The sequence below is a fragment of the Notamacropus eugenii genome, chromosome 1 (genome assembly GCF_028372415.1).
Source record: "Notamacropus eugenii isolate mMacEug1 chromosome 1, mMacEug1.pri_v2, whole genome shotgun sequence".
Classification (NCBI taxonomy): Eukaryota; Metazoa; Chordata; class Mammalia; order Diprotodontia; family Macropodidae; genus Notamacropus; species Notamacropus eugenii.
In genome coordinates, this window is record NC_092872.1 from 399,442,837 (window position 1) to 399,466,925 (window position 24,089).

Below are 24,089 nucleotides of genomic sequence, written 5' to 3' on the forward strand. Positions count from 1 at the left end.
AAAATGTGTGTTTTTCTCAGTAGGAAACTTTGAAGGCAAGTCATGTAGAACTTCACACCAAAATCATTAGAATAAATCAGAATCTGCATGGAGGCATTTTCCCACATGGCTTAATGGGATGAACCCAAGCCTGGGAGTTAGGGGACCTGGGTCTTAGCTTCATGTCTGCCATTAATTTGCCACATGACCTAAGTCAAGTCATGTAAGTTCTGTGAACTTCAGTCTTATCATCTATCCAGTGGGTATAACTGTGCCAGCCCTACTCAACCCAAGAGAAGAAATAAAGATAAAAGGAGATAATACATGAAAGTGCTTGGAAAAGTAAAAACCATACTCCATAGTTAAGTGTTCAGAAACTAGCATAACTCAGCTCTAGATCCATCACCAGAAGACTGGCAACCAGGAAATGAATTCTTTTGATCAGGGCAATTCATGAAACTACTTGCTAAGGCATGAAAGGCTTGTGATCCATGTGAGCATTTCAGTAGCAGAAGGGAGGAGTGGTTTAGAAAATAGGAGGGAGGGGGACAACTGAGGGAATCCGATTTTGGTGGTGGTGGTGTTATAATATGCATTGCATTCCCTCTTGAAGAGGGAACCGAGGAAAGCTCTGTGTTGGGAAAGAACATGTTTCTGGTTTGCCTTTATTCAGGACCTCATAAAATAATGCCTGAAAAATTATATGTGAATCAATTTAGTGGGAAACTGCATCGTATCTTCACATTTTTAGAGATATTTTCTCTTAGTTTCTGATTTATCTTCAGCTAACAGTAGATATGCCTATGAAAACATTTATAAAAACTCTTTCTACAAGATGTTTCAAGAATACCTTTCTAGTATAAAGTGGAAAACCCTATTTTACTTAGTATGGGTTTCATTATTATTCATTTGTTTTGTTCTTTACAACTTCCTTGTTTATATACTGGATCTCTCCAACTGGAGCATAAGCTCCCTGAGGGCTCAGGTTGTCTTTTATCTTTTCTGTGATCTCTGTGGCACCTAGTATAGTACCCTACAATATACTCACAATTACTGCTATATATAGAAATGTGGGTATATATTCTCAGTGAATCTAGAAATTCTTTTAACAATAGTAATAACTGTTGATTATGTAACATCTTAGGATTTACAATGTACTTCATCAACTTTATTTTTTGGGAGAAGTAGGTACAACAGAGTGTAATAGGGAGTTACAGAGTAATTGCCTGAATACCTGCCCTGGGGAAGTGATGGTTTCCCGTTCAGTGTGGCAAGGGAAAGATGAAACTACTGAGGAAACAAAGGTTCAGTCTTCAAAATATAGTGATTTATTAAGCAATGCATGCCAGTTGCCTAACAAATCAGGACCAGACCCCTTCCTCAGTTTAGGACTGAACCCCAAATACATGGCAGGAGGAGACAGACACGAAGACAAACTTTTTTTTATACATTCAAAACAATTCATCAAATAAGACCAATCAGTTAAAAGGAAACAATACAACATTAGGTAATCTGATTTCTAATTGGATGAAAGATTAGGTCTAAGTTGGGAGGAGGACAATGAACAGGAGAAATTCCCTGAATTCAGAAAAGGAGGTATCCCACTATCCCTAAATGTCTGTGATCAATCAAAGAAACATGGAAACAATAACTAATTGACCAGCATGGGGCCAATTTTCAGATAAGACATATGGATTGCTTGAGATGTAATTGTGAGAAAACTCTCCTTACATCAACTGACTGGGTTTCTGGTCAACATAACCTAGGTCTTTGGTTAAGGGTCATTAAACGGCAGGAAGAGGTAGTACAGCTTTCCAGTTATGTCAGGGTAGGTTCATGCAATACAATAAAGGTTTTCTCTCAATTCCTACAATTGAATAAACTTTTCTCACAAGATAATTTGGACTAGACCCACAATTGAATAGAAATAAAACTAGCTTCAGAATTGAGTCACAAGAAGGAATCAGTGTGGTTCACTCAATTCCCACAATTAACCACTTTCTGTCCTAGTCTTCTCAATTCCCTCATCAGGGGATCCTCAGAAGGAAAATGAAGCTCAGATTGTAATCCTGAAGCTTCACTGGACTGGAAATTTGTTCTCTTTTTCTCTGCCAGAGAGTTCACGTGTTTATATATAAGGAGAAGACACTTATATAAAAGTCAGGAGACTTGAATTCTAATACTAGACTTGTGATTAACTAATTCTTTAACCTTAGGCAAATCTCTTCCCCTTTCTGTGCCTTAGTTTCCCACCTGTATAATGAGCGAGTTGGACTAGATCAGTGTTTCCCAGTGTTTTTTTGTTCCGCAAACCCTTTTCAACAACAAAGTGTTGTAAACTCCCAAGGTAATTTAACATATTACTCTTAATATTCTTTATATTTCCTGCTTAAGGTAACATTAGAGAATTTTTTCATGAACCATTAAATGAGAACCATTGGACTAGATCCTCTTCCAGCTCCAACATTCTGTGATTCTCCTTAGGATTGCCAACCTGAAAATCCAGCTGGCCAAGCTGGACAGTGAGGCCTGGCCTGGAGTACTAGACTCTGAGCGGGATCGATTGATTCTCATCAATGAGAAGGAGGAGCTGCTGAAGGAGATGCGGTTCATCAGCCCTCGGAAGTGGACCCAGAGTGAGGCGGAACAGCTCGAGATGACAAGGAAGCGGCTGGAGGAAGATCTTCAGGCAGCCAGAGATACTCAGAGCAAAGCTCTCACTGAGAGGTAGTCCTAGAGCAGGGTCCACAAGGGCTGGACAAGGAAGAAGCTAGAATACTTTTCCCGTGATCTATGCTCCAACCCTCAGTTTCTCTTGCTAGTAGGTGCACCCTCATTTTAAGAAAATGCATTAGGGTGAAATCTGAATTTATGGGCTGGTTCTTTACTTTCAGAGAATTCATGTTAGCCAGCAACCCTAATGCATTTAACATAGTTTACAAAAACTCAGTTTCTGCTAGATGTTTCAGGAATACCTCTCTGTTGTAAAGTGAGGAGCCCTATTGTATTTGGTATGGACTGTATTATTATGCATTTGCTTTGGGTTTTGCTTCTTCCATGTTTGTCTACTGGGTCTCTCCAGCTAAGGGCTGAAATTATCTTTTATATGTGTTGTGTTCTCTGTGGCGCCTAGTATAGCACTCTTCACGTAGTAGGGTCTCAGTAAGTACTTCTTTGAGTGGATGGATGAATGGATGAAAGGATGAAAACAATCTACAGCTCAGCCACAACAGATGATGTATCTTGCTTGCCACAGTGATAAAAACTTATATCAGGAACAATATGGACATGTATAGACATATTGCCTAACTATATATAGAATGAGATAGATGTATTTATATAGCATTTTAAGATGTACACAGTGCTCTTCTCACAACAATTCTGTGAGTTAGATATATAGCACTGTATAGTCACAAAGCTTTTTCCCATTCATTATTTTCTGTGGTCATCACAAAAACCCTACAAACTAGGTACCGGGAATATTACCATCCCTATTTTGCATACACAACAACTGGAGGTTATGTAACCTTTCCAGGGTCGCATGTGATCTCAAACTCACACCATCTAATCAAGTCCAGAGCTCCTTTCATAGATCTTGACTGATGGGAGTTCACATTCTATTAATCCAGAACTCCTTTGAACCGCTGATTTCAGCCTTTTCAACTAACTCTTTTATCAAAACTCTTCATAGGAAGTCAAGTTGGAAAAGGCAGGTTGGATTTCCCCAGTCCATTGCCAAATGGAGGGGGAGCTAATAAGTAGTGAAAAATGATCTAAAGACAAAATGAGAAGGAAAAAAAGCAAAGAACCTGAGTAATTAAGAGTTGAGGAAACTTCAAAGAATCTACTGGAAATCTCATTTAGCGCTAAAGATTCCTTGTGCTCCATTTTGAGCTCTTTGTTTTGGACTTAGGAAAACCCTTGCTTCTCGTTGGCCCCTTTCCCAGGGTCCTCAGTTCCACACTTGCAACCAAACCCTGAAACTACTTTTGGGAGAAAGCCAAGTGACTTCACAGGGGTTGGAGCTCATCACCATTCCTGGCCTGCATAGCCTAAAGAGCTCATAAAGACCTACCCTGCTGAAATGTGTCTTGGGCATTTTGCAGGCAGCTTTGAGACAATGTGATGTAGTGGAAGGATCACCAGAGTAGGAAGCAGGAACCCAAGATCCTCAAACTTGCACTTCTTAGTAGTTGTGTGATTTTGAACAAGTCATTTGATTCCTCTGGGCCTTGGTTTGCTCACTTCTAAGATGAGGGAATTGGACTAGATGGTCCCTGATGTATTTCAGCTCCAGAACTAACCAGTTCAAGACCAATTGTTAAATTCTCATTGTGAGTGTTTACACCTCCAAAATCTTCAAGTACTATAAAGTAGTGCTTGATTTTTATTTTGGTGATTTTCTACACTTAAGAAATTGATGGAGAGGATACTAATAATGTAAATTAAGCTTAAAAGTTTGTCACAAGTACTTTTATTTCCTTTCAGAAATCTGGTTGTTAAACATTTATTAGCACACCCCCTGGCTGTGATCTTATTATTTTGGACAAATCATTTAACCTCTCTGGGCTTCAGTTGCCTCTAAAATGAAGGCAGTAACATTAAAAAAATTGACTTCACAAGTACAAGATGGAGTAAGTATAGTTAGAATGTAGTTGCTCTGAAAAAGAGTTTTAATTTTACTGGACTGCAAACTCCCTATTAGTCAGCACTGTGATATGATAGCAAATAACAAAAAAGATCTCTGGCTGCATTAAGAGAGACATGGCTTCCAAGAATAGATAATTTGACAGGGCCCTCTTCAGACCCCATCTGGAATATTGGGTTGAGTTCTGGACACCAGTGATTAAAAAAGACATTGTCCAGAAAGAGAAGCAGAGAAGAATAATCAGGGTAGTGAAGGGTCTTGAGTTCATGATCAGTTGAAGGAACTGGGCATATTTAGGCTGGAGAAGAGAAGACTTGGAGGTAAACCTGATAGATCAGTTTAGGAATTTGAAGGACTGTCACGTGCACTGTCATTGTTCTGCTTGACTCCAGCGTGCAGAACCACAAGCAAAAAGGCAAATTGAGGTTTGCAATTAGGAAAAATTTCTTAACAATTAGAAATGTCCAGCAGTAAAGTGAACTGCCTCCAAAGTATGTGTGTGGTGGTAGGGCTGGGGGGAGGGAAGGAATTCTCCCTCCTGAGGTCTTCCAGCAGAAGCCAGTGACCTTTTGTCAGGCATGTTATTGAGGGAGTTACCTTCCTGGAAGGTCTACACTAGATGGACAACTGTCAAAATCTGTAAAGCCATAATATTTACTGTTTGGAAGCTGTGAGGACTATGCTTCGAAGAGAGGGGTATTTGGGAAGGTTTTTTTGGTTCCCCGTATGCTGGTGAAGGGTAGGCTATAGAGGTCCTGGTCTCAAAGTCTCTTGCTGACCTCTCTTCTTCAATTCCCCATTCCATCTGGTATAGAGTGTGCCCTGGGCCAGAGAAGTAAGAGTTGCCTTTCTGAAGCAGCTGCTGAGAATGCAATTTAGTGCTTTGGGGAGATTGAATCCTTGGGAGGGAATGAACAGAGAAGCCAGACAGCTTGTGGGCAGGGAGCCGGATACTGCTGTGAGAAACCTCAAGACCGTTCCCTGGAGGCGGATGCTCTCTGGGCGGCATCGTTGCTAACAGAAGCAAGCATCCTCCTGGATGAAACAATTAATATAATAACCCTTCCCTGCCTCCATCATTCTCTCTTTCCTTTACTTCTTTCCTTCTCTTCTGCTCTCCCTCTCTTCCTTCCCCCTCCATTTATTTTTCTCTCTTCCTCCTCTTCTTTCTCTCTCCTTTTTCTCCTTCTGTTCTTCCCCACTCCATTTCTTTCCCCACTTCTTCCTTTTCTCCTTTTCTCTCTCTCTCTGTCCCTCCCCCTTCATATAATGGCTGTCCTCCCACTCAAGGGAGGATATGAGCCAAAATGAGCCCTGAGGATTCTAATAGCTAGCATTTATATAGCCCTTTAAGGTTTGCAAAGTGCTTTGAAAATGTTATTATCTCATTGTATCCTCACAACTACCTAAGAGGTTGGTGCTATCGTTATCCCCACTTTACAGATGAGGAAACTGAGTCAGGGGTTAAGCAAAAAAAATCTGAAAGATACACAGGCAGATACACAAGGATGGGGTGATGAGGCAAGATCCCAAACCATATGTCTACTGGATTGGTATGCCTCACCCAGTCTCTACTTCATAGAGCTCTCCAGCCAGCATAATAAAAGATAATGCCTCCATATTCACTGCTGAAAGTTCCATAAGAACTGCTAAATTACATAGTCTCAATGACCAGTTCTGACTTATGTTCTCCCCCTCTGAACTTGCTTCTTACCTTGCCTTCAGTGTCCCAAACAGATGGATGTTTGGGGATTTTGTGTGTTCCTGGCCACCTGTGGTGCATGAGGCATTGAAGAGACAAACCATATGGCTTAGATAAGAGCCTCTCAGGGGTGATAGTCACACTTACATATTTTTGTGGGTACAAAGGGGCATGCCTGTAAATATAAATTCTAGGGGTTCTCTAAAAGCTTCATTGACTCCAGAGTTCTAATTCTGTAAGCAGCCCATAGAGGGCTCTAATTTGGACTATGTTTCTCCTTTGGAATCTGATGCAATTAACCCTGGCTTGTCTCTTGTGGATAAGAGGATGCTTAGGAGCGTCTCAAAGAGTAGATATTGAGAACACTGTTCCTTGTTGACCTCAGCAATCATCCCCTTTCTAAAGATCTCTCTAGTGGATCATTGAGAGATCTCTCAATGACTTCTGTTAATATTAAAGAATTTCATTCATAAAGGATTCTGTCTGCCTCAAATGCTGCCAGTTCACTAAAGCCCCAGGCATGCATTTTCACTGAGCTCCAGCCAGCCTCCTTTAGCAGAAAATGGTCAGAGAGGTCACTGAATATAGCAGTCCTTGGAGATCCTCATTTGCTAGGGGGAAGCCTGCCACTAGCCCTGTGTACTGGCTCTGGTTGTCCTTTCTCTTAATTGCCCTGGATTAAAATGTTCTACTATATTGTTTCTCCAACAACCTCCACCTCTCTATGGGGTTTTCTATATAGCAAGCTTTGTTATTTTTGTTTTGTGGGCTGTTCTTTGAGGCTTGGTTTTGCTGGGATTTGTTGGTTTTGTTTTCCCTGACACTGAGAAACTGAACAGGTTCATCAATGTTAGTCCCCTCTCAGTGGCTAAGCCCCATTCTGGGTTCCCCAGCTTATCTCCAGTCCCTGACAGGGGCCTGGTGATCAGGCCACCAGGGGCAGCAAGGGGAGGGAGGCCCTCACTAGCACAGATGGCAGTAGATGACAGCAGTGCTTCCAGACCCAGGAGCAGGCTGTACTCTTGACAAGAAGCAGTGCAACACGTTCCCTCAGTATTTTTTAATTACCGGGATTTTCCTCAGAGCAGATGCAGCTTTGCATGCACTGGAGAACAATAGACCATTACAGCCCAAGGAGAGTCCCATTCCCATTCATGGCAACGAAACTGTTCTTGCTTATTTTAGAGTGGCCTTTCCTAACCAAACCTCCAGAAACTGATAGTTGGCATAATTGGAGAAGGATTAAAAAAACTCCAAACCCTGGGGGAGACTAGAGAGCCCATCCAAGTTGACTTTAAAAGAGGGATGGATGGAAATTTGGGAGATTTTCCACAGAATTGGAGAGTGCCTCAGTCTTCATTGGAATTTAGTTAGGGAGCTGGAAAATACTTCTGTTTTATAAATGATTCTTCAGGAACAGAGAGTTTTAGCCTATTGTTTACTTGCTACTCTATGGATTCAGAATCCCACAAATACCTTAGCACTTAAAGGTATCTCTGTGTGTGTGCGTGTGCGAGAAAGAAAGAGAGACAGAGAGACAGAAAAAAGAGAGAGAGAGTCAGAGAGAGACAGAGACAGAATGATGCAGCTGAGAGGGTTAGTCCGGAGTGAAGGAACCTTCTTTTTTCTTCTTTTTGTGAGGCAATGAGATATAGAATGGAATGAGTACTGGTCTTGGACTGAAGAGAATTGAGTTAGATTCCCAGTTCTGATACTTCCTAACTGTGTGACTGTGGATTCTAGTGACGAGGTAGAGTTAATATATCTATCTGTGCCTCAACTTCCTGTATCAGCAAGCACCCTGACACACAGGAGGGCCTGCTGTAGAGGTTCTTAGATCTGCTTTCTAAAAAGAAAGCAACTTTTGAAGGGTCAACAATTACTTTAATCAAGCATATATGTCATTCACTTAGTTCAGGGGGAAAAGTCAGCACCCTGAACTTCAGAGAAAATACAGAGAAACAAAGATTATCCAACAGACAGGGCTTCCAGCTGTCTGACCATAAGCAATACATACATCACAGATCAGACAGATACATGTCTGACCATACATACATAGTTAACAGAGAGAGAAGCACCAACATCTGGGTTTTCAAAGGTGGGGGGCTCCTTAGCGGCTTCCCAGATTCTCATCTGGAATGCCTACCTTCTCCCAAAAACTAAACCCCAAGGAAAAACCTCCCCTCAGAGTATTTATATATTTTTCAGATCCAGATAGCCTCACAACCCTTAAGAACCCATGCATTAGACATTAACAAAAGGTGTGGGCCTCCCCTAATCAAGCTTTTCTTAATGGGCAGGTCCACTAATGGGTGGGGTAGATCTTTAACTCTGATTAGCATTACACTTCCTCATCTGTAAAATAAGAGTGATTCTAACTATTGAGAGGCAGTACTTCTATGTAGTGGATAAAGGGCTGACTTCAGAGCAAGGAAAGTTCTAGCCTTGCCCCTGTCATATACTATGACCCTGATGAAGTCACCTTTTGGAAGCTGCCACACTAGGAGTTACCCACATTAATAGAATATCAGGTCTGGACTTTTGTTGTTTCAGTCACGTCTGACTCTGTGACCCCATTTGGGTTTTTCATGATAAAGATACTGGAGCCTTTTCCTTCTCTCACTTATTTTCCAGCTGAGGAAACTGAGACCAGCAAGGTTAAGTGACTTGTTCCAAGTCAGTAAGTGTCTGAGGCTGTCTTTGAACCCCAATCTTTCAAAGTCCAGGCTCAGCACTCCATCCACTGTGCCACTTCAGGTCTGGACAGTGTTATTTTTAAGAATGCTCTTTATTGGAGCAGTTAGATGGTTCATTGAATACAGTACTAGCCCAGGAGTCAGGAGGACCTGTATTCAAATCCAGCCTCAGACACTTGACATTTACTAGCTGTGTGACCTTGGGCACGTAAGTCACTTAATCCCAATTGCCTTGCCATCCCCCCTCAAAAAAAAAAAAAGCTCTTTGTAAATCTCTAAATTCTCTGGAAAAAGAAGTTATTTCATGTAAGTTATTTTCTGAGGAGAGTAGAGAGATATGTTAGCACTTCACTTTACTGACTTCTGATCTGTGCCTCCCCATAGGCTGAAGTTAAATAGTAAGAGAAATCAGCTGGTACGGGAACTGGAAGAAATGACAAGGCTAGTTGCAAGTCTCCATGTCCAGCTGAAAAGGTGAGTATTTGGTGGTGGTCTGGTTGGCCTTCTACACTTTGGACCTAGGCATCAGAAAACTCTTGGGCCCAAAGTCTGCTCCCATTGCCTGTAGCTTTGGAGGGAGAGCCTAGAGCTGCAGAATCTCATGGAGTAATGCATAGACTTTTCCATTGTCCTTCCTGCAGCCTCTCCAGCAGCATGCAGTCCCTGTCCTCTGGCAGCAGCCCTGGCTCTCTCACATCCAGCCGGGGTTCCCTGGCAGCCTCCAGCTTGGACTCTTCCACCTCAGCCAGCTTGACTGATCTCTACTGTGATCCACTGGACCAGCTGGAGTCTGAACTCCAGAGCAAAGTGGAACTCCTGCTAATGGAGGGGGCCAGTGGCTTCAGGCCCTCAGGCTACATTACCACCATCCACGAGAATGAGGTGATAAAGACTCAGAAAGCTGAGGCAGCCAGTCGTCTTCAGACTCTCCGCTCTCTGTCTGGCACTCCCAAGTCCATGACTTCACTCTCCCCTCGATCCTCTCTTTCCTCCCCATCCCCACCCTGCTCCCCTCTGGTCGTTGATCCCCTCTTAGCAGGAGATGCTTTCCTGAGTCCCTTGGACTTTGAAGATCCAGAGCTGAATGTAAACTTTTCTGAGCTCTCCCTTGGTAGCAGCACTGGAAATGGTTACCGGCTGGAGGAAACTGGAGGAGAAGACAAGCAACTTTGTCAAGGTAGAGCTTTCCCAATCAGCTTCCAGATCTAGACCCTGCTAATTCTGAAAAGGGCAGGAAAGGGGACCTCAAAGCACCAGGATTTAGCTGAAGTACATAGGTTCCAAAAATGCCTTGATCCACTGGTCTTCTCAGACCTCTTTACTATCTTTTCTGCAAGCTCAGAGAGAGTCATTTAGGAAACTGGAGCCAGGTCCTGACTCACTCACAAAAATGGAATACGTTCTTTCTCCTCCTTTCCTTCTGCCATGAGCACCCTGAACAAAAGTAGAGCCGCATCCAACTATGCTGTCGTAATGAGACCTCTCTGGGCTGTGGGGACCTGGTGATATGGAAAAACCCTTAGCCTAATAGGCTTTATACTCCCTTGTCCCTAGTTACTCAGAAACCTGTGGCATCCATAAGCTGCCCACATATATTGCCCATACTTGTGATTTTGAGCCCCTAAGAAAGGAGGCAAGAGTGTATCTGCCCCAAACCCTCCTTTTGGCCGAATGTAGAAGAGAATCCTTAGTCACTGCATAAGCAGTGAAATGAGTGGAATGATCTACACCAAGAGTCCTTAACCTTTTTGGTGTCATGGACCCCCTTTGGCAGTCTGATGGAACCTGTGGTCCCCTTCTCAAGAGTACTGTTTTTAAATGCTTAAAATAAAATGCATAGGCTTACAAAAGAAACAAATTATATAAAGATATGATTTTTTTCTTGTCCAAGTTCCTGGACACCCTGGAATCTATCTTTGATGATCTGGGAAACCCCAAGTTAAGAACACCTGATTGACATATTCTCAAGGAATATGTTTCTCAGGTCTTTGGAACTAGCCCAGCTAGTCCTCGAACAGTGCTTGGATATCAGAAACAAAGAAAGAATACCTGCCAGCCACAGACACATACTGAACTCCTTCAAGGTATCTCTGGTCCTATACCAGGGGCTTAGGATACAAAGTAAAAAAACAGACAATGGCCCTGGCTCTCAAGTAACTTATCTCCCCAGAAATTCTCTGCTTACAGAGGGATCTGCCTGCTTATAGAATAGGACCTGAAGCAATCAGAGCTTATCTTATCCTTAAAGCAAACACCACCCCAGGAATGTAGGAATGTAGATCCAATTAGCACTGGGTCCAAATGAATCTACTTCAGATGACAGCATTATGTGGTGTGAGGAGAAGGGGGAGAGTGCAGAAAGGTTACACCAGTAATAGGGAGCCCTGGTGAGTGAATTCCTGGTATTTAATCAGAGCAGTAGGCAAGAGCATCATTGCGGCCCACTAGCCCTGTGTCTGAAGCAGCTAGATGGATGTGAGCAGGGTACACCCCTTACTGCTTAAAGAAGAGAATCTTAAAATAAATACAAAGCAAGTACTTCTTTAATGCAGCAGGTGGTAAGCTGGAGGAAATCTTTTACCCTGCGAAGTGGTCCAGACTGCAGATATAAAGAGATTAAAGCAGGATCTAGCAAATCTATGGATATAAATTCTACAGTGCAAAGGTTCTTTACCTAGGCTTTGTGAACTTGATTTGGGGAGGGGAGTTGCTGGGGCAGGGGTTTAATACATATTACAAAAACTGTGTTCCAATATAATTGCTTTGTAATCTTGTACATTTTTTAATGCATTTAAGAACCTTCTGAGAAGGAGTATGTGGGGTTCACCAGACTGCCCAAGGGGTCCATGAAAGGGACCCCTGCTATGATGGAATATTCAGTTATGTTAGAAATGTCCAGGACACATTCAGTGAAGTCAGCATCATGAAAGGCAGCTCTGATGTTCATCCACAAACTTCCTTGGAGTCACTGTCAGTCAGAATGCAAGGCTTAATGAACCATTGGTTTGAGTACAGCTTTTCTTGTGTTCGTGTGAATGTTCTTATGGGGAGGTCCCCTGTCAGTGGTATTGGGGCTGGTGGCAGGAGTTAGGCACTCAACTGCTAAGCAGGTTAAGTGATTAGTACCGCTGTTCAGTCAGCAGACAGAGTAATCTCCCTAAGTGGTTTAGAGGAGGGGAGGAATACCTGTCTGGTTTTATGATGCCTTCCCTGATCCCTCCAGTATGACTGATCATGGGAGACTTGGGCCTCAGAACTATACTTACTAGAGGGTGGAAGGTTGTAAAAATAAGGGAAACCCATACACTATCTTCAGGGCAGCTAGGTGGTACAGTGAATAGAGTGCCAGCTCTGAAGTCAGGAGATTCCTCCTCCTAAGTTCAGATCTGGCCTCAAACACTTACTAACTGTGTGACCCTGGGCAAGTCACTTAGCCCTATTTGCCTCAGTTTCTTCTTCTTTATTTTTTTTTCAAATTTATTTGTTTTTGATTTTCAACAATCACTTCTACAAGTTTTAAATTTTCTCTCCTTCCCTCCCTCCCCAAGACAGCATGCAGTCTTATATGTGTTCTACATGTACATTCTTGTTAAACACATTTTCACATTAGTCATGTTGCATAGAAGAATTAAAATGAATAGGAGAAAGCATGAGTAAAACTAAACAAAACCAAACATAACAAAAGAGAAAATAATCTGCTTCATTCTGCATTCCAACTCCATAGTTCTTTCTCTGAATGTGGAAGGCATTTTGCATCATGAGTCCTTTGGAAATGTTTTAGGTCCTTGCATTGCTGTGAAGGACTAAGTCTATCAAAAACAGTCCTTGCACACTGTTGTTGTTACTGTGTACAAAGTTCTCCTGGTTCTTCTCACTTCATTCAGCATCAGATCATGTAAGTCTATCCAGGTGAAGTCTGCCTCTTCATCATTTCTTATAGCACAATAATATTCCATTACATTCATGTGCCACAACTTGCTCAGCCATTCCCCAAGTGTTGAGCATTCCCTCAGTTTCCAGTTCTTGGCCACCACAAAAAGAGCTGCTATAAATGTTCTTGTACATGTGGGTCCTTTTCCCATTCCTATTATCTCTTTGGGATACAACCCCAGAAACGGTATTGCTGGGTCAAAGGGTATAGTTTCCTCAGCTTTAAAATGAGTTGGAGAAGGAAATGGCAAAACTCACCAGTCTCTCTGCCAAGAAAACCCCAAATGGGATCACAGAGAGTTGGATGCTATTAAAATAACTGAACAACAAAAATACATTGTCTTCGTAGACAACAGCTTTGGAAAGATGTCTCTTAGCATCATCCAATAGGTCTTCCCCTTTTCTTCCTTCTCTGCCTTCCCAGCAAGCACCGTGATTGATGACAATGTTGTCCTTCCTTCCCCTCTCTGCCAGACACATACTGTCATCCTGGTTCAGTGTTAAGACTGCTAGACAGACGCAGCTGGTATTCAGCATTCATTTTAATTACTAGGCCAAGGTCTAGAAGCTTAGAGACCCTGTCCCAAGTGACCTGGTGGGTAGGAACTTCAAAGAATCAGAGAAGAAATGGGGCCTGATCCATGCAAAGCATTATCCTAGGTACCAGCATACAAAGATAAAAATGAAAAATAGACCCTGCCTTTATTTTTAAGGAGAAAGGGAAATGGGAAGGGGGGATCAGGAATTCCCTTCCGTACTACCTCTCCCTCAAGACTGATGTGATAAGTACCAAGGTTTTTGCCTCAATATTTCACATTTATATAGCACTTTACTCACAGCAACCGTGTGAGTACAAGTGTTGTTATCTCCATCTTATAGATAAGGAAGCATAAGGAAGAATGGGGTGGTAGATAGAGTTTCTCTCAAAATGTAGACCTAGGGTTCACATCTTCAGTCATATAATAAAGATGTGACCTTTGGCAAATCACTTAGCCTTTCAGTGCACTAGGCAACTTTCTCTGACCCTTAAATTGCCCAGAAGGTGTTGGCTTCCTCTTCAAGATGTTCTTGATGTCAGTGAAATCCCAGAACCAGTCCCTAACCCTTTAGATAAGGAAATAAAGGCTCAGCCCTGTGTAGTATCGTGAAGCTAGTCTGCCTGAGAGCTGGGATCCACATACAGGTCTCTCTTGACTCTAAATCCAAATCTCTCTCCATTATACCATACTGCCTCTCAGAGGCCACATGGCAATTATTTTTAATTTGCTTTGACTTTCTTGGGAAGCAGTGGGGTAAAGTAAGGTCACCTGGAGATGCATGCTGCCTACGTATATTTCCTCAACCTGAGGGGACTATAATTTTTTTGTCTTTGTATGTCCAGTGCCTGGCACACACTGGGCATATTATGACTGCTTATTGATTGATTGATGAACTTATTCCTTTCCTCTTCCTCCTCCATCAGGTTCGAATGTGGCCAGAGGACAAGTCTTGAAAGTAGCCTGTGTATCGGCAGCAGTGTCAGATGAGTCAGTGGCAGGAGACAGTGGTGTGTACGAGGCTTCTGGGCAGAGGTAACAATCCGTGTCCTTGCTGTCTCTCTCCTTCAGGTCATTAAGCACAAGGAGGATAGGGGCCATGATCTTACAATCGTCTGGGTATGGTGCCATACATTGTTAGAGTTTTTTTTAACAATGGAGATGATGATGGTGGCCCTGATCCTCTTCTGGCTGTCTATCCTCAGAAGATGCTCTATTTCAAGAGCTGTGCGTTGGAGGAGGAGGGCTAAGGACTTTGAAAATTAGGGGAAATGTCAGCTATTTGAAGTCACTCTTTCATCTGGAAATGGTTTTAAATGTCCCAGGGCCATAGGGAACAAGTTTGAGGAAAGAAGCCCCTGTTCTCTGAACTTTTTTCACAGATGAGCACTTGGACTGTTCATTCAAACCCAATGCTTGGCTTGCCTAGGAATGGGGGCTCCAGGTGATTTTATAGGCACACCTAAAGAAGAAGGCACAGGGAAAGGGGGTTCCCTTTGGAAGGTGAACAAAAAGTCTCATTGTTACTTTAATTTATTTACATTTTAATTGAGATATTTTGGTTTTATATAATCTTTATTTCCACATATATTCTTCCCACACACACATACTTGCCTACCCAGAAAGCCATCCCATCAACAAATAATAAGAAAGAGGGATGGCACAAGAGGGGGAAGGCAAAGTAATTCAGCAAAACAAACCAACACATCAAATGTAATTGACAATATACACAATATTCCATGCCAGTGGTTCACCACCTCTACAAAGAAGGGAGGAAAGTTCATTTTTTTATCTCTTCTTCAGGACCAAGCTTGGTCATTATAATTACAGCATTCATTGTTATTTTTTTTAATTTACAAGTTACATTTGACTTTACATACATCTTATTGATGTTTTATTGTTATATCACAGTCTTTTCTAGAATTGCTCTGTCTTGTGACAAAGACACTACCTTTTGTTAAGCAAAGATAGAACGTTGTAAGCAGGTCTGGTAGTGAGGTCAACATTCTGCCTTAGTATGCTCCCACGTCTCTGAAGAGGAGGGCTGTTGTGTTTCATTCTCTGTTCTCTCAGACCATTGTTGGTTTTCGCCATTGTGCAAAATGCTCTGCTTCTACTTATGTAACTCCACCTCACGTTCATGCAGCGCTTTCTCTGTTTTTCTGAATTCCTCATGTTCACTGCTTCTTACTGCTTCATAGTATTCTATTTTACTCAAATACCACAAAGGTTTTTCAGCTGTTCCCTATCACTGGTTCATTTAGAAATGCACATAGCTGTCCTCATATTTCCTGATGGGAGCTGCTTTAACTCTGATTTTTTTTCTCTTTTGTTACGTTTCAGACTGGGCACTTCCGAAACTACCGTGTTTGATAGTGATGAGTTGGAGGCCATAGGAGCTGCCAGAGTTCAGATTGCTCTGAAGTAAGGACTGGGAAAGGGGGCTAAGGAATAGGGAAATTTGGTTTTGAGCCTTATTAATTGTCCAGACCCTCTACACCTTAAATTTTACTTATCACATTTGTTTCATGGGATTTTCTCACCCCCCTGTATGAAGGAGGTAGGACAGGTATGATTATCTCCTTTTGACAGAGGAAGAAGCAGACTCAAAGACACTGGATGACTTGCCTGAGGTTGCACAGAAAGTAAATGGAAGCCAAAACTAAAGCACAAATCTCACACTTCCAATCCAGTGTTCTTTCCATTGTACTATACTGTATTCCCTTTATATAACACTTGCAAAAGTTTGACGTGCCCTCAAATCTTTGGAGCTTTCATTCTAGCCTGGTTCCTTACCTATGGTTGTAGTAACCTCTTTGACATCTGTATTACTGGAGAACTTTTCTTGATTGTTGACTCCAGGATGCTCTGACCCTCCTGAGCCCAAGTCTCTTCCATTTTCAAAGGCATGTAAGCTCAGCTTTGCAGAATTGTATTGGTCAAAGCTACTGCAAACATATGAAAATAACTCCTCAAGTATGCTTTCTGAAGTCTTCAACCTTATTCTTTAACTTACACACCTCCAAAACAATGAGGGAATTGCTCTGTAGTAAAACACCTTGACCTGGGATCGCACTTTAATAATGGGCTCATCCACTAAGCTGTTGCTGCAGATGGAGTCTTGCCAGCAGAGGGAGCTCTCAGACTATTCTCACTGCCTTTCCCTGAGGAGTCCCTTGGCAGAGAAGAGTAGGTGGACCCTCCTCATATCTAGTAGCATCTCCCACTAAGTAAAAGTACGTACATTTACATTTATATAAATACATGTAGATGTGCACACCTACATACATTGTGCCTACCTTCAGAAATAATTTGTGGTAACCGAAATGAGAGAGCCACTACAGTTTAAATTTAAACTCTTGAGTTTTCTGGCAGCTAAGGCAAAAAGGAAACATTTCATTATATTGTTCTCATTGTTTGACAAGAGGAAGCAAACTAATTCTTCTGGAGGGAAAAAGCTTCTTCCTTATCTTGAAGTCAGAGAATCACGGAATCATAGAACTTTAGAAAACCTGTGAAAGGTACCTTTGAGCAAGGTTCTTCCCTCCTCCCTTTCCCCCTCAAGGAAATCCTGGTCTCCACCATGGAGATCTAGTCTAACCCTTTAGTGAAAGAGTAAGTCTCACAGAGTTTAAATGACATTTCCAAAGCAAGTCAGTTGCAGAGGCAGAAGGAGAACTGAGTTTCCTGATTCCCAGACTATTGCTCCTTCTGCTACACTAGGTTGAATGGATTCATTGATTGGGGACATATAATGGACTTTGGGTACCATAATGGAAAATGTCTTCAGCTACAGGTTTGGCAAAAAGATACAGAAACATTCTTCAAAGAGACATTTCTTATAAAAGGCTATATCAACCCCTCTATAAAAACTGAAAGCATAACATTAAATCTTAGCTCAGCAAAGGCATGTCTGCAGGGAGCTAAGATAATGTGGTCCAGGTCTGTTGCTCTCTGATAATCTAACAATACAGCAGAGTGTGAGTGCAGTGAAAATTCTCCAGAATCAGTTCCTAAGCCATTAGCCACTACATCTTCTTGCTACTGAAGAAGCATTTTGTTAATAACAGGTGCTACATGTTCCCCATTTCATTTCAGGTATGATGAGAAGAATAAGCAATTTGCAATATTAATCATCCAGCTGAGTAACTTTGCTGCTCTGTTGTTGCAACAAGACCAGAAGGTGTAAGTATGGAAGCTGAGGGGCCCAAATGTCATCCTTCATCAGTACTGAAATGCTTGGTTCTCAAACACACATTTTTTTCAGTGTCAGAGGCTTCATTTGTATCATAAGCACTTCTTATGTATTTATGGCATTGTACATTACTGAGATTCAGAATTGCCATTTGATTCTGATTCCCTAATAATGTTAAATGTACATTTGCAAAACGTCTGGCCTTGACCCGGTAGATATGATCCTGGAAAAAATGCACATGTGTTGTAATATTTAATAATTTTAAAATACTATAAATTTTGGTAAATGAAATCATTTTTAAAGGCACAGTTAGAATGGGGACAAGTGGGAGAAAAGGTGACTGGCTATTTCATTCAGCTCTAGGATGAAGATTCCTTCAGTAATCACCTCCTAATTTATTTTTTGTGTAAGTTCAATTTTTTGTATATAGGCTTTCTTTGAAAAACATTACAGACCTATCATTCTAAGTAAGCACTGTAATTGCTGTACTTTTCTGGGAGATTTTTAGGCTTCGGTGGGCAATTATTTTTGTTTTTAATGTGGGACTGTTTCTTCCTCACCACCACACACACACATGTGCGCACATACACACACACACACATACACACACACTGTTAGTTGGCTTAGGTTTCTAAGGAAGGAGTCTGTATTTCCTTTCTTAGGCAGTTTAAGATCCTATGGCTTAGACTAGTGACATTTCGATTTCTTGGAGGACACATGAATTCTTCTTAGCCTATTCCATCTTCTTCATAGTGTGATAGGCCCTTAAGGAGCAAGATCCATTGAATTAGGCTCTCTACAAACTTGAACTCCAGATGACTGACTCCTACTAGTCAGTGTGCAGGAGTCCTAGGCCTTTCTCTAGAGGGTTATTTCCCTTCCGTTCGTTTGTCCCTCCACTTTCTCTTCTCCAAACCATGTAGCAAGCAGCCACTGGGGGAGATGCATACAGATATGCAACCTTCTCCTTTGTATGTATAAATGCATTTTTTGTATATGTTGCCTCCCCCATTGAAATGTGAACTCTTTGAGGACAGAGATAGTTAACCCTTTATTCCTTAGTATTGCCAGCACTTAGCAGAGAGCAGCTTAGCAGGCACTTAATAAATGTGTATTGATTGATTGGCAATGACATCCTAAGGGTGGATATTGCAGGGAATTCCTTAAGAAATTAGTCCATTTCCCAGCCTTTTTACCACTTTCGTTTTTGGAAGGCTTGTTTGTTTCCAAGCCCAAAGGGGCTTTGCCAAGAGCCCACTCTGCTTTTTCTTTGTAAACCAGACTATCCATAACTTTTCCTCCCTATTTTCTTTGAAACAGAATAGAGAGGATCAAATGCCCTAAGTATCACTAAGAGACAGACAATTCTGTCCTTAGTGTCTGATGATGAGATTTCCTGTAGACTTTACATAAGCCTTTACCATTGTTGTTGTTCAGTTGTATCCAACTCTTTGTGACTCCATTTGGGGTTTTCTTGGCAAAGATACTGGAGTAGCTTGCTGTTTCTTTCTCCAGCTCATTTTGTAGATAAGGAAACTGAGGCCTACAGTGGTAAGTCACTCATGCAGGGTCACACAGCTAGTAAGTGTCTGAAGTCAGACTTGAACTCAGGAAGATGAGTCTTCCTGTCTCCTAGCTCAGTACTCTATCCACTGTCTCATGTAGGTGCTCTTTATCAATACAGAAATAGAATAAAGGGTCATATCTTCTTTCTCCAGTCTGTGCTTGTTAATTAGTTTAAAATGAGTCTTTTCTTATTTTTTGCACTTTTTAAAATTTTTATTGATGTATTTTGTTTTCACATTATAAACATTTATAGATTACTCTCATTCCTGCAAGTTCTCTTGTAACAAAGTAAAACTAATAGTACAGTGACAGCAACTGTTTAGTAAAGCCCTTTGAATGTGAAAGCATTAACTCAAGCCCTTTGTGTCCTGTAGGAATGTCCGTGTTGCTGTCCTTCCTTGCTCTGAAAGCACACCATGCTTGTTCCGGACAAGGCCTCTGGAAGCTTCTGACAATCTTGTGTTCAATGAAATGTTCTGGGTATCTATCTCCTATCCCTCTCTACACCAGAAGACCCTAAGAGTGGATGTCTGTACTACAGATCAGAACCACATGGAAGAGTGCCTGGTGAGGCGCATATCTCTTTGTTTTCAGAACTTTGTCTACAGGCTGGTCGTTATCTGAGTTCTTAGCTATCATTTTAAAATATCAGTCTGATAAATTCACACCTATGTATTTGGGCCAAAATGCATTCATTTTTCTGTAAGTTAATAATAAGTCAATATGTAGGACTTTATAGTTTTCAAAACTTTATATGGATAAAATCTTATTTGATATGTTATTATAATTATAAATTATCTTATTTGATCCTAGGGCCGTAGCCCTGGGAGGCAGATACTATGATCATCTCCATTTTACAGATGAGGAAGTTAAGTGACTTGACAAGGATGACTTCGTTACTTAATATCTGAGCAGGGATTTAAGCCCAGGGCTTCCTAATCTCACCTCTGATCCAGGGTTGCCTCCCTCCCATTGCATTGCATTTTATGAAAGGAACATAGGACAGTGGTTATCTTAAAGCACTAGCCAATGACAGAATTGAAGGCACCATGGTGAAAAGATATATTTTTGCTTGGGGAAGGAGGGGTATCTTCCTATAGTCTCTTAAATTACACAGTAACATAAATTGTGCTGCCTCTAAATAGGGATAGCTTCATCAAAACAAGACAAACCAGTCTCCAGAATTCTGGGTCCCAGAACAGAATTTCTACCTAGCAGGTCACTGTTATTAGTGTTTCATGCTCTAAGGAAAAGAATAGAACCTGCATTTTACTCCACAGGCAGATACCCAGTTTCCCTCCAGGGCAGTACCGTTTTGCACAGGAACAGAGGCTGATCCAGTTTTCTTTCCATTTATCCCCAGTTTTCCCATCTAACCAAGCACCATCAGAGTTGATGGAAACTTTGATGGAAAAGATGGAAATTTGTCCAGGACTAACCTTGGTAGAACCTGGGACCTAAGCCAGTAATGAAAAACAACTCTAGAACTGATAGACTCCCAGGTCCTTAGAACACACTAGACTGTTAGCCAGGCAGTTGGCGCTTTTCTAATAGATAAGTCCACAGACAAGTACCTACTCTGCTCCAAAAGTGTCAGGTCATTTTTCTAACCTTTTTTCATCAACAAGCATTTATTTAATTCGTACTATGCTTCTGGCATTTGTGCTAGGCATCAGAGTATACCAATTCAACAATGAAATAGTCCCTCCCCTCAGTATCACATTATCAAATGAGATAATATTTGTAAAGCTTAGCATAGTGCCTGGAATTCAGTAATTACTTAATAAATGCTTATTCCTTTATCTTCACCCCAAGGAGCTCCCATTTGATTAGAGGGAAACAACCTATACACACAAAAATGAAATAAAATTAAACACACACAAATACAAAGTAACTTAGGCCATCATGAGGAAGGGAGGGTGGCCAGGGTGCACCTTGGGTAGAATGTTGTGCTTGAGCTGAACCTTGTCCTTTAGCTTGAGGCTAATATGATTGTAGGCAGCATTAAGAGAGTTACAGCATCCCGAAGCACCACGATTAACTGCCACTGTGCAGATGCAGAATGTTGTGTTCAGCCAAGGATTCCAAGACTTGTGGTCAAGTATCCTTCCCACTCTGACATCATCCTGTTCTTTGATTCTCCCAGCTCTGTTTCATATCTCAGGAAACTGAGAGAAATGGTGCTTCCTCTCTCCCGTTGCCTGGGAGCTCAGAGGGTACTCTTTCTTCTCTGATTAGAATTGAAGCCCTAGCTCAGAAATCAAAATTGCTACTCTTTCCCTCCTTCTTTCCTGTTTCTTCTTTACCTCTGAAACAGTAATAGACATTTCCGAAGGGAAAAGAATGTATCCAGAGGAAGTAAAAGTAAGTCAGAAAATTCTCCCCAACCCCACATTCCCAAGATCCAGAATTCAAAGAAAGATAAAGGGAAATGTTGAAGGGAGATGATTGGAAGTAGTCTTCTGTCTGTTCTCCAGAACAGCTGCTGTTCCATCCTGGGCAGAACTCTTCAACCTTAGCAAGCAAATGAAGCTCCAAAGGCCATGTGGGTAATCTTTTGCTTTCCAGATGACCTTTCCCCTAAAAGACCAAGATTACTATTCTATCCTGTTTTTAGCTATCCAAAGGAGGCAGATTTTAGGAGATTCCTTTGGTTTCTCTTCCAGTGTCATAAGAAGAACCCTATGAGCTCAAGGCCATATGTGGGCCTCTAAGTCTTTTTACTGAATCCAAACATCAGGACTTAAGGGAATTTGTTCTAAAAAGTTTGGATTCAGTCAGAGGGCTGCACTTGAGGACTTAAAGGACCACATGTGGCCTCAAGGTCACAGGTTCCCCACCCCTTGGTATGACCATCAGGGAACTATTACTTTTTATCTACCTTTAACCTCTTCTTGATTAAGCCCATTTCTTCCAGTTCTGTTCTGAAGAGCCATTTGTAGGAAAGTTTCACCAGACTCACCTTTGGAATCCATGGGTTTACCTACCAAGGAAGGAGGTTGACCCTTTCTCTCCATTGTGGAATTGGGATAAGGAGGAGAACATTTAAGGAACTCTTAACTGAACCAAAGTGGCTCCAGGCCATAGGGTCCAGCTGACTGACATCACTGCTCCAAAACTTCCTTTACTTCCCAGTCATCACTTCCTGGGAACAAGGATGCATCCCGACTGGAGGGGACTGTGCAGATTACAAAGAGGTTCATTCATCAGCGTGGTAGAGTAGGGAATGTGCTGGCCTTGAACAAAGGAAAGACCAAGGTTTTGACACTTGCTAACTGTAACTTAACCTCTTTTTGCCTTAGTTTCCTGATCTACAAAATGGGAATAATAATTCTTCCTCACTGCTCTCCACAGTTGGCAGGGAAAGCATCCTATAACACTTAAAGCACTATAAATACATAAGCTTCTCTTAGTATTTGTTAGATCACAGATCTAGAGCTAAAAGTGGCTTCAGAGGCTACCCAATCTAAACCCTTTCATTTTACAGATCAGGAAACTGAGGCCCAGGAAGGTGAAATGACCTAAGATCACAAGTACTGTCGGAGGTGTCCTTTCCATGATACCGTACTGCCTCATTTTCCATATATATAAACCTATACACATGCATGATATATAACATGTACATAAGTGTATGTATGTGAATATATACGCGTGTGTGTGTTTAGTGTGTGTTCCCTCAGCACAGTGGGAAGTGTGGGCCTTTATTGGCTTATTTCTCTTTAGCAAGAGACACAGAAGAGGCAAACCCATGATTTGCCTCTGGAATTCTCAATGTTCTTACAGCTCTGACATTCCGTGTTCTGTCTTCTAAGGGCCCCTTCAGCCCTGGTATTCTTCAGTTCAGAGATTCTTCCCCATTCCTTCCCCATCTCAGGAAATTGAAAGAAATGGTCCCTGGGCCATGTAACTTGTTCCTCAGGGGGCTCCGCAACAAATAGAAATGGATGATCTTGAGGCAATAAATTGATCAGGCTTTGGCAGACTCATGAGTAGCAGCTCTGAAAGATTTTCTGGCTTCCTAGTGAAGTGTTTCCCCAGCCCTGGGGTATTTCTCAATTAGAAGAGAATCAGTCCTGTTTCCTCTTCCTAATTGGTTGCCTTTTATTTCTCCTTCCTAATTGAAAGCTGGCCATTGTAGGTTGCCATGGAGGCAGCTGAATCTCTCCATCTCACTTTGGCACTTATCTATATTTGGCTGCTTGAGGAGAAGCTCACCTCGCTGAGTTACTTGAAAATGTTGAGTTGCTTACTCAGATAATGGACTGTCAGATTTTTAGTGGCAAAGGAGCAGAAATGGGAGGAATCCAGAGGATTCTTAAGTAACCCTTTAGGGGAGGGGGGGGATGGAGATAAACATTAATGACCACCTTAGGGATTAGGTTCCTTTACCTAAGGATAGGCCTGGGAAATGTGCTATCTTTATCCATTTTCATTTCACTCAGTAATTAATTATTAATCTTCTACTTAGTACTATGCACTAAGAAAAATTTATTGAAAATAAGACTCGGTCCCTGATTAAAGAGTTTATTACAGTGGGTGAATAATAATAACTAGCATTTATGGTATGCAAAGTGTTTTTATATATATATATATATATATATTTTGATCCTCACAGCAACCCAATAATAATAAGGTAGATAGTGTTATCACCCAAATGAGAAATGAAGATGGGGAACTGAAGCTGAGGGTTTATGTGTCTTGCCTGGGGTCACACAGCAAGGTTTATTTCAGACAATTAGGTCTTCTAGCCCCTACAGCCCAACACTATACAAATATTAGCTATCATCATCATCATTATTATTTTCCTTTCCAAGAGTGCCTTATAACAATTGAATCA

The 24,089-nt window shown here is 41.6% G+C and overlaps 1 protein-coding gene across 1 annotated transcript in view; it reads left to right on the forward strand.

Moving 5' to 3' along the window:
• The window catches only part of WWC1 (WW and C2 domain containing 1), a 140,621-nt gene that overhangs the window by 99,712 nt on the left and 16,820 nt on the right, over positions 1 to 24,089 (forward strand). The window contains exons 9-15 of the mRNA XM_072630917.1: positions 2,464 to 2,706; positions 9,410 to 9,499; positions 9,667 to 10,202; positions 14,418 to 14,526; positions 15,835 to 15,915; positions 17,590 to 17,676; positions 19,627 to 19,819. Coding sequence (XP_072487018.1) covers positions 2,464 to 2,706; positions 9,410 to 9,499; positions 9,667 to 10,202; positions 14,418 to 14,526; positions 15,835 to 15,915; positions 17,590 to 17,676; positions 19,627 to 19,819 — 1,339 coding nt within the window. The remainder of the gene's footprint in view (positions 1 to 2,463; positions 2,707 to 9,409; positions 9,500 to 9,666; positions 10,203 to 14,417; positions 14,527 to 15,834; positions 15,916 to 17,589; positions 17,677 to 19,626; positions 19,820 to 24,089) is intronic.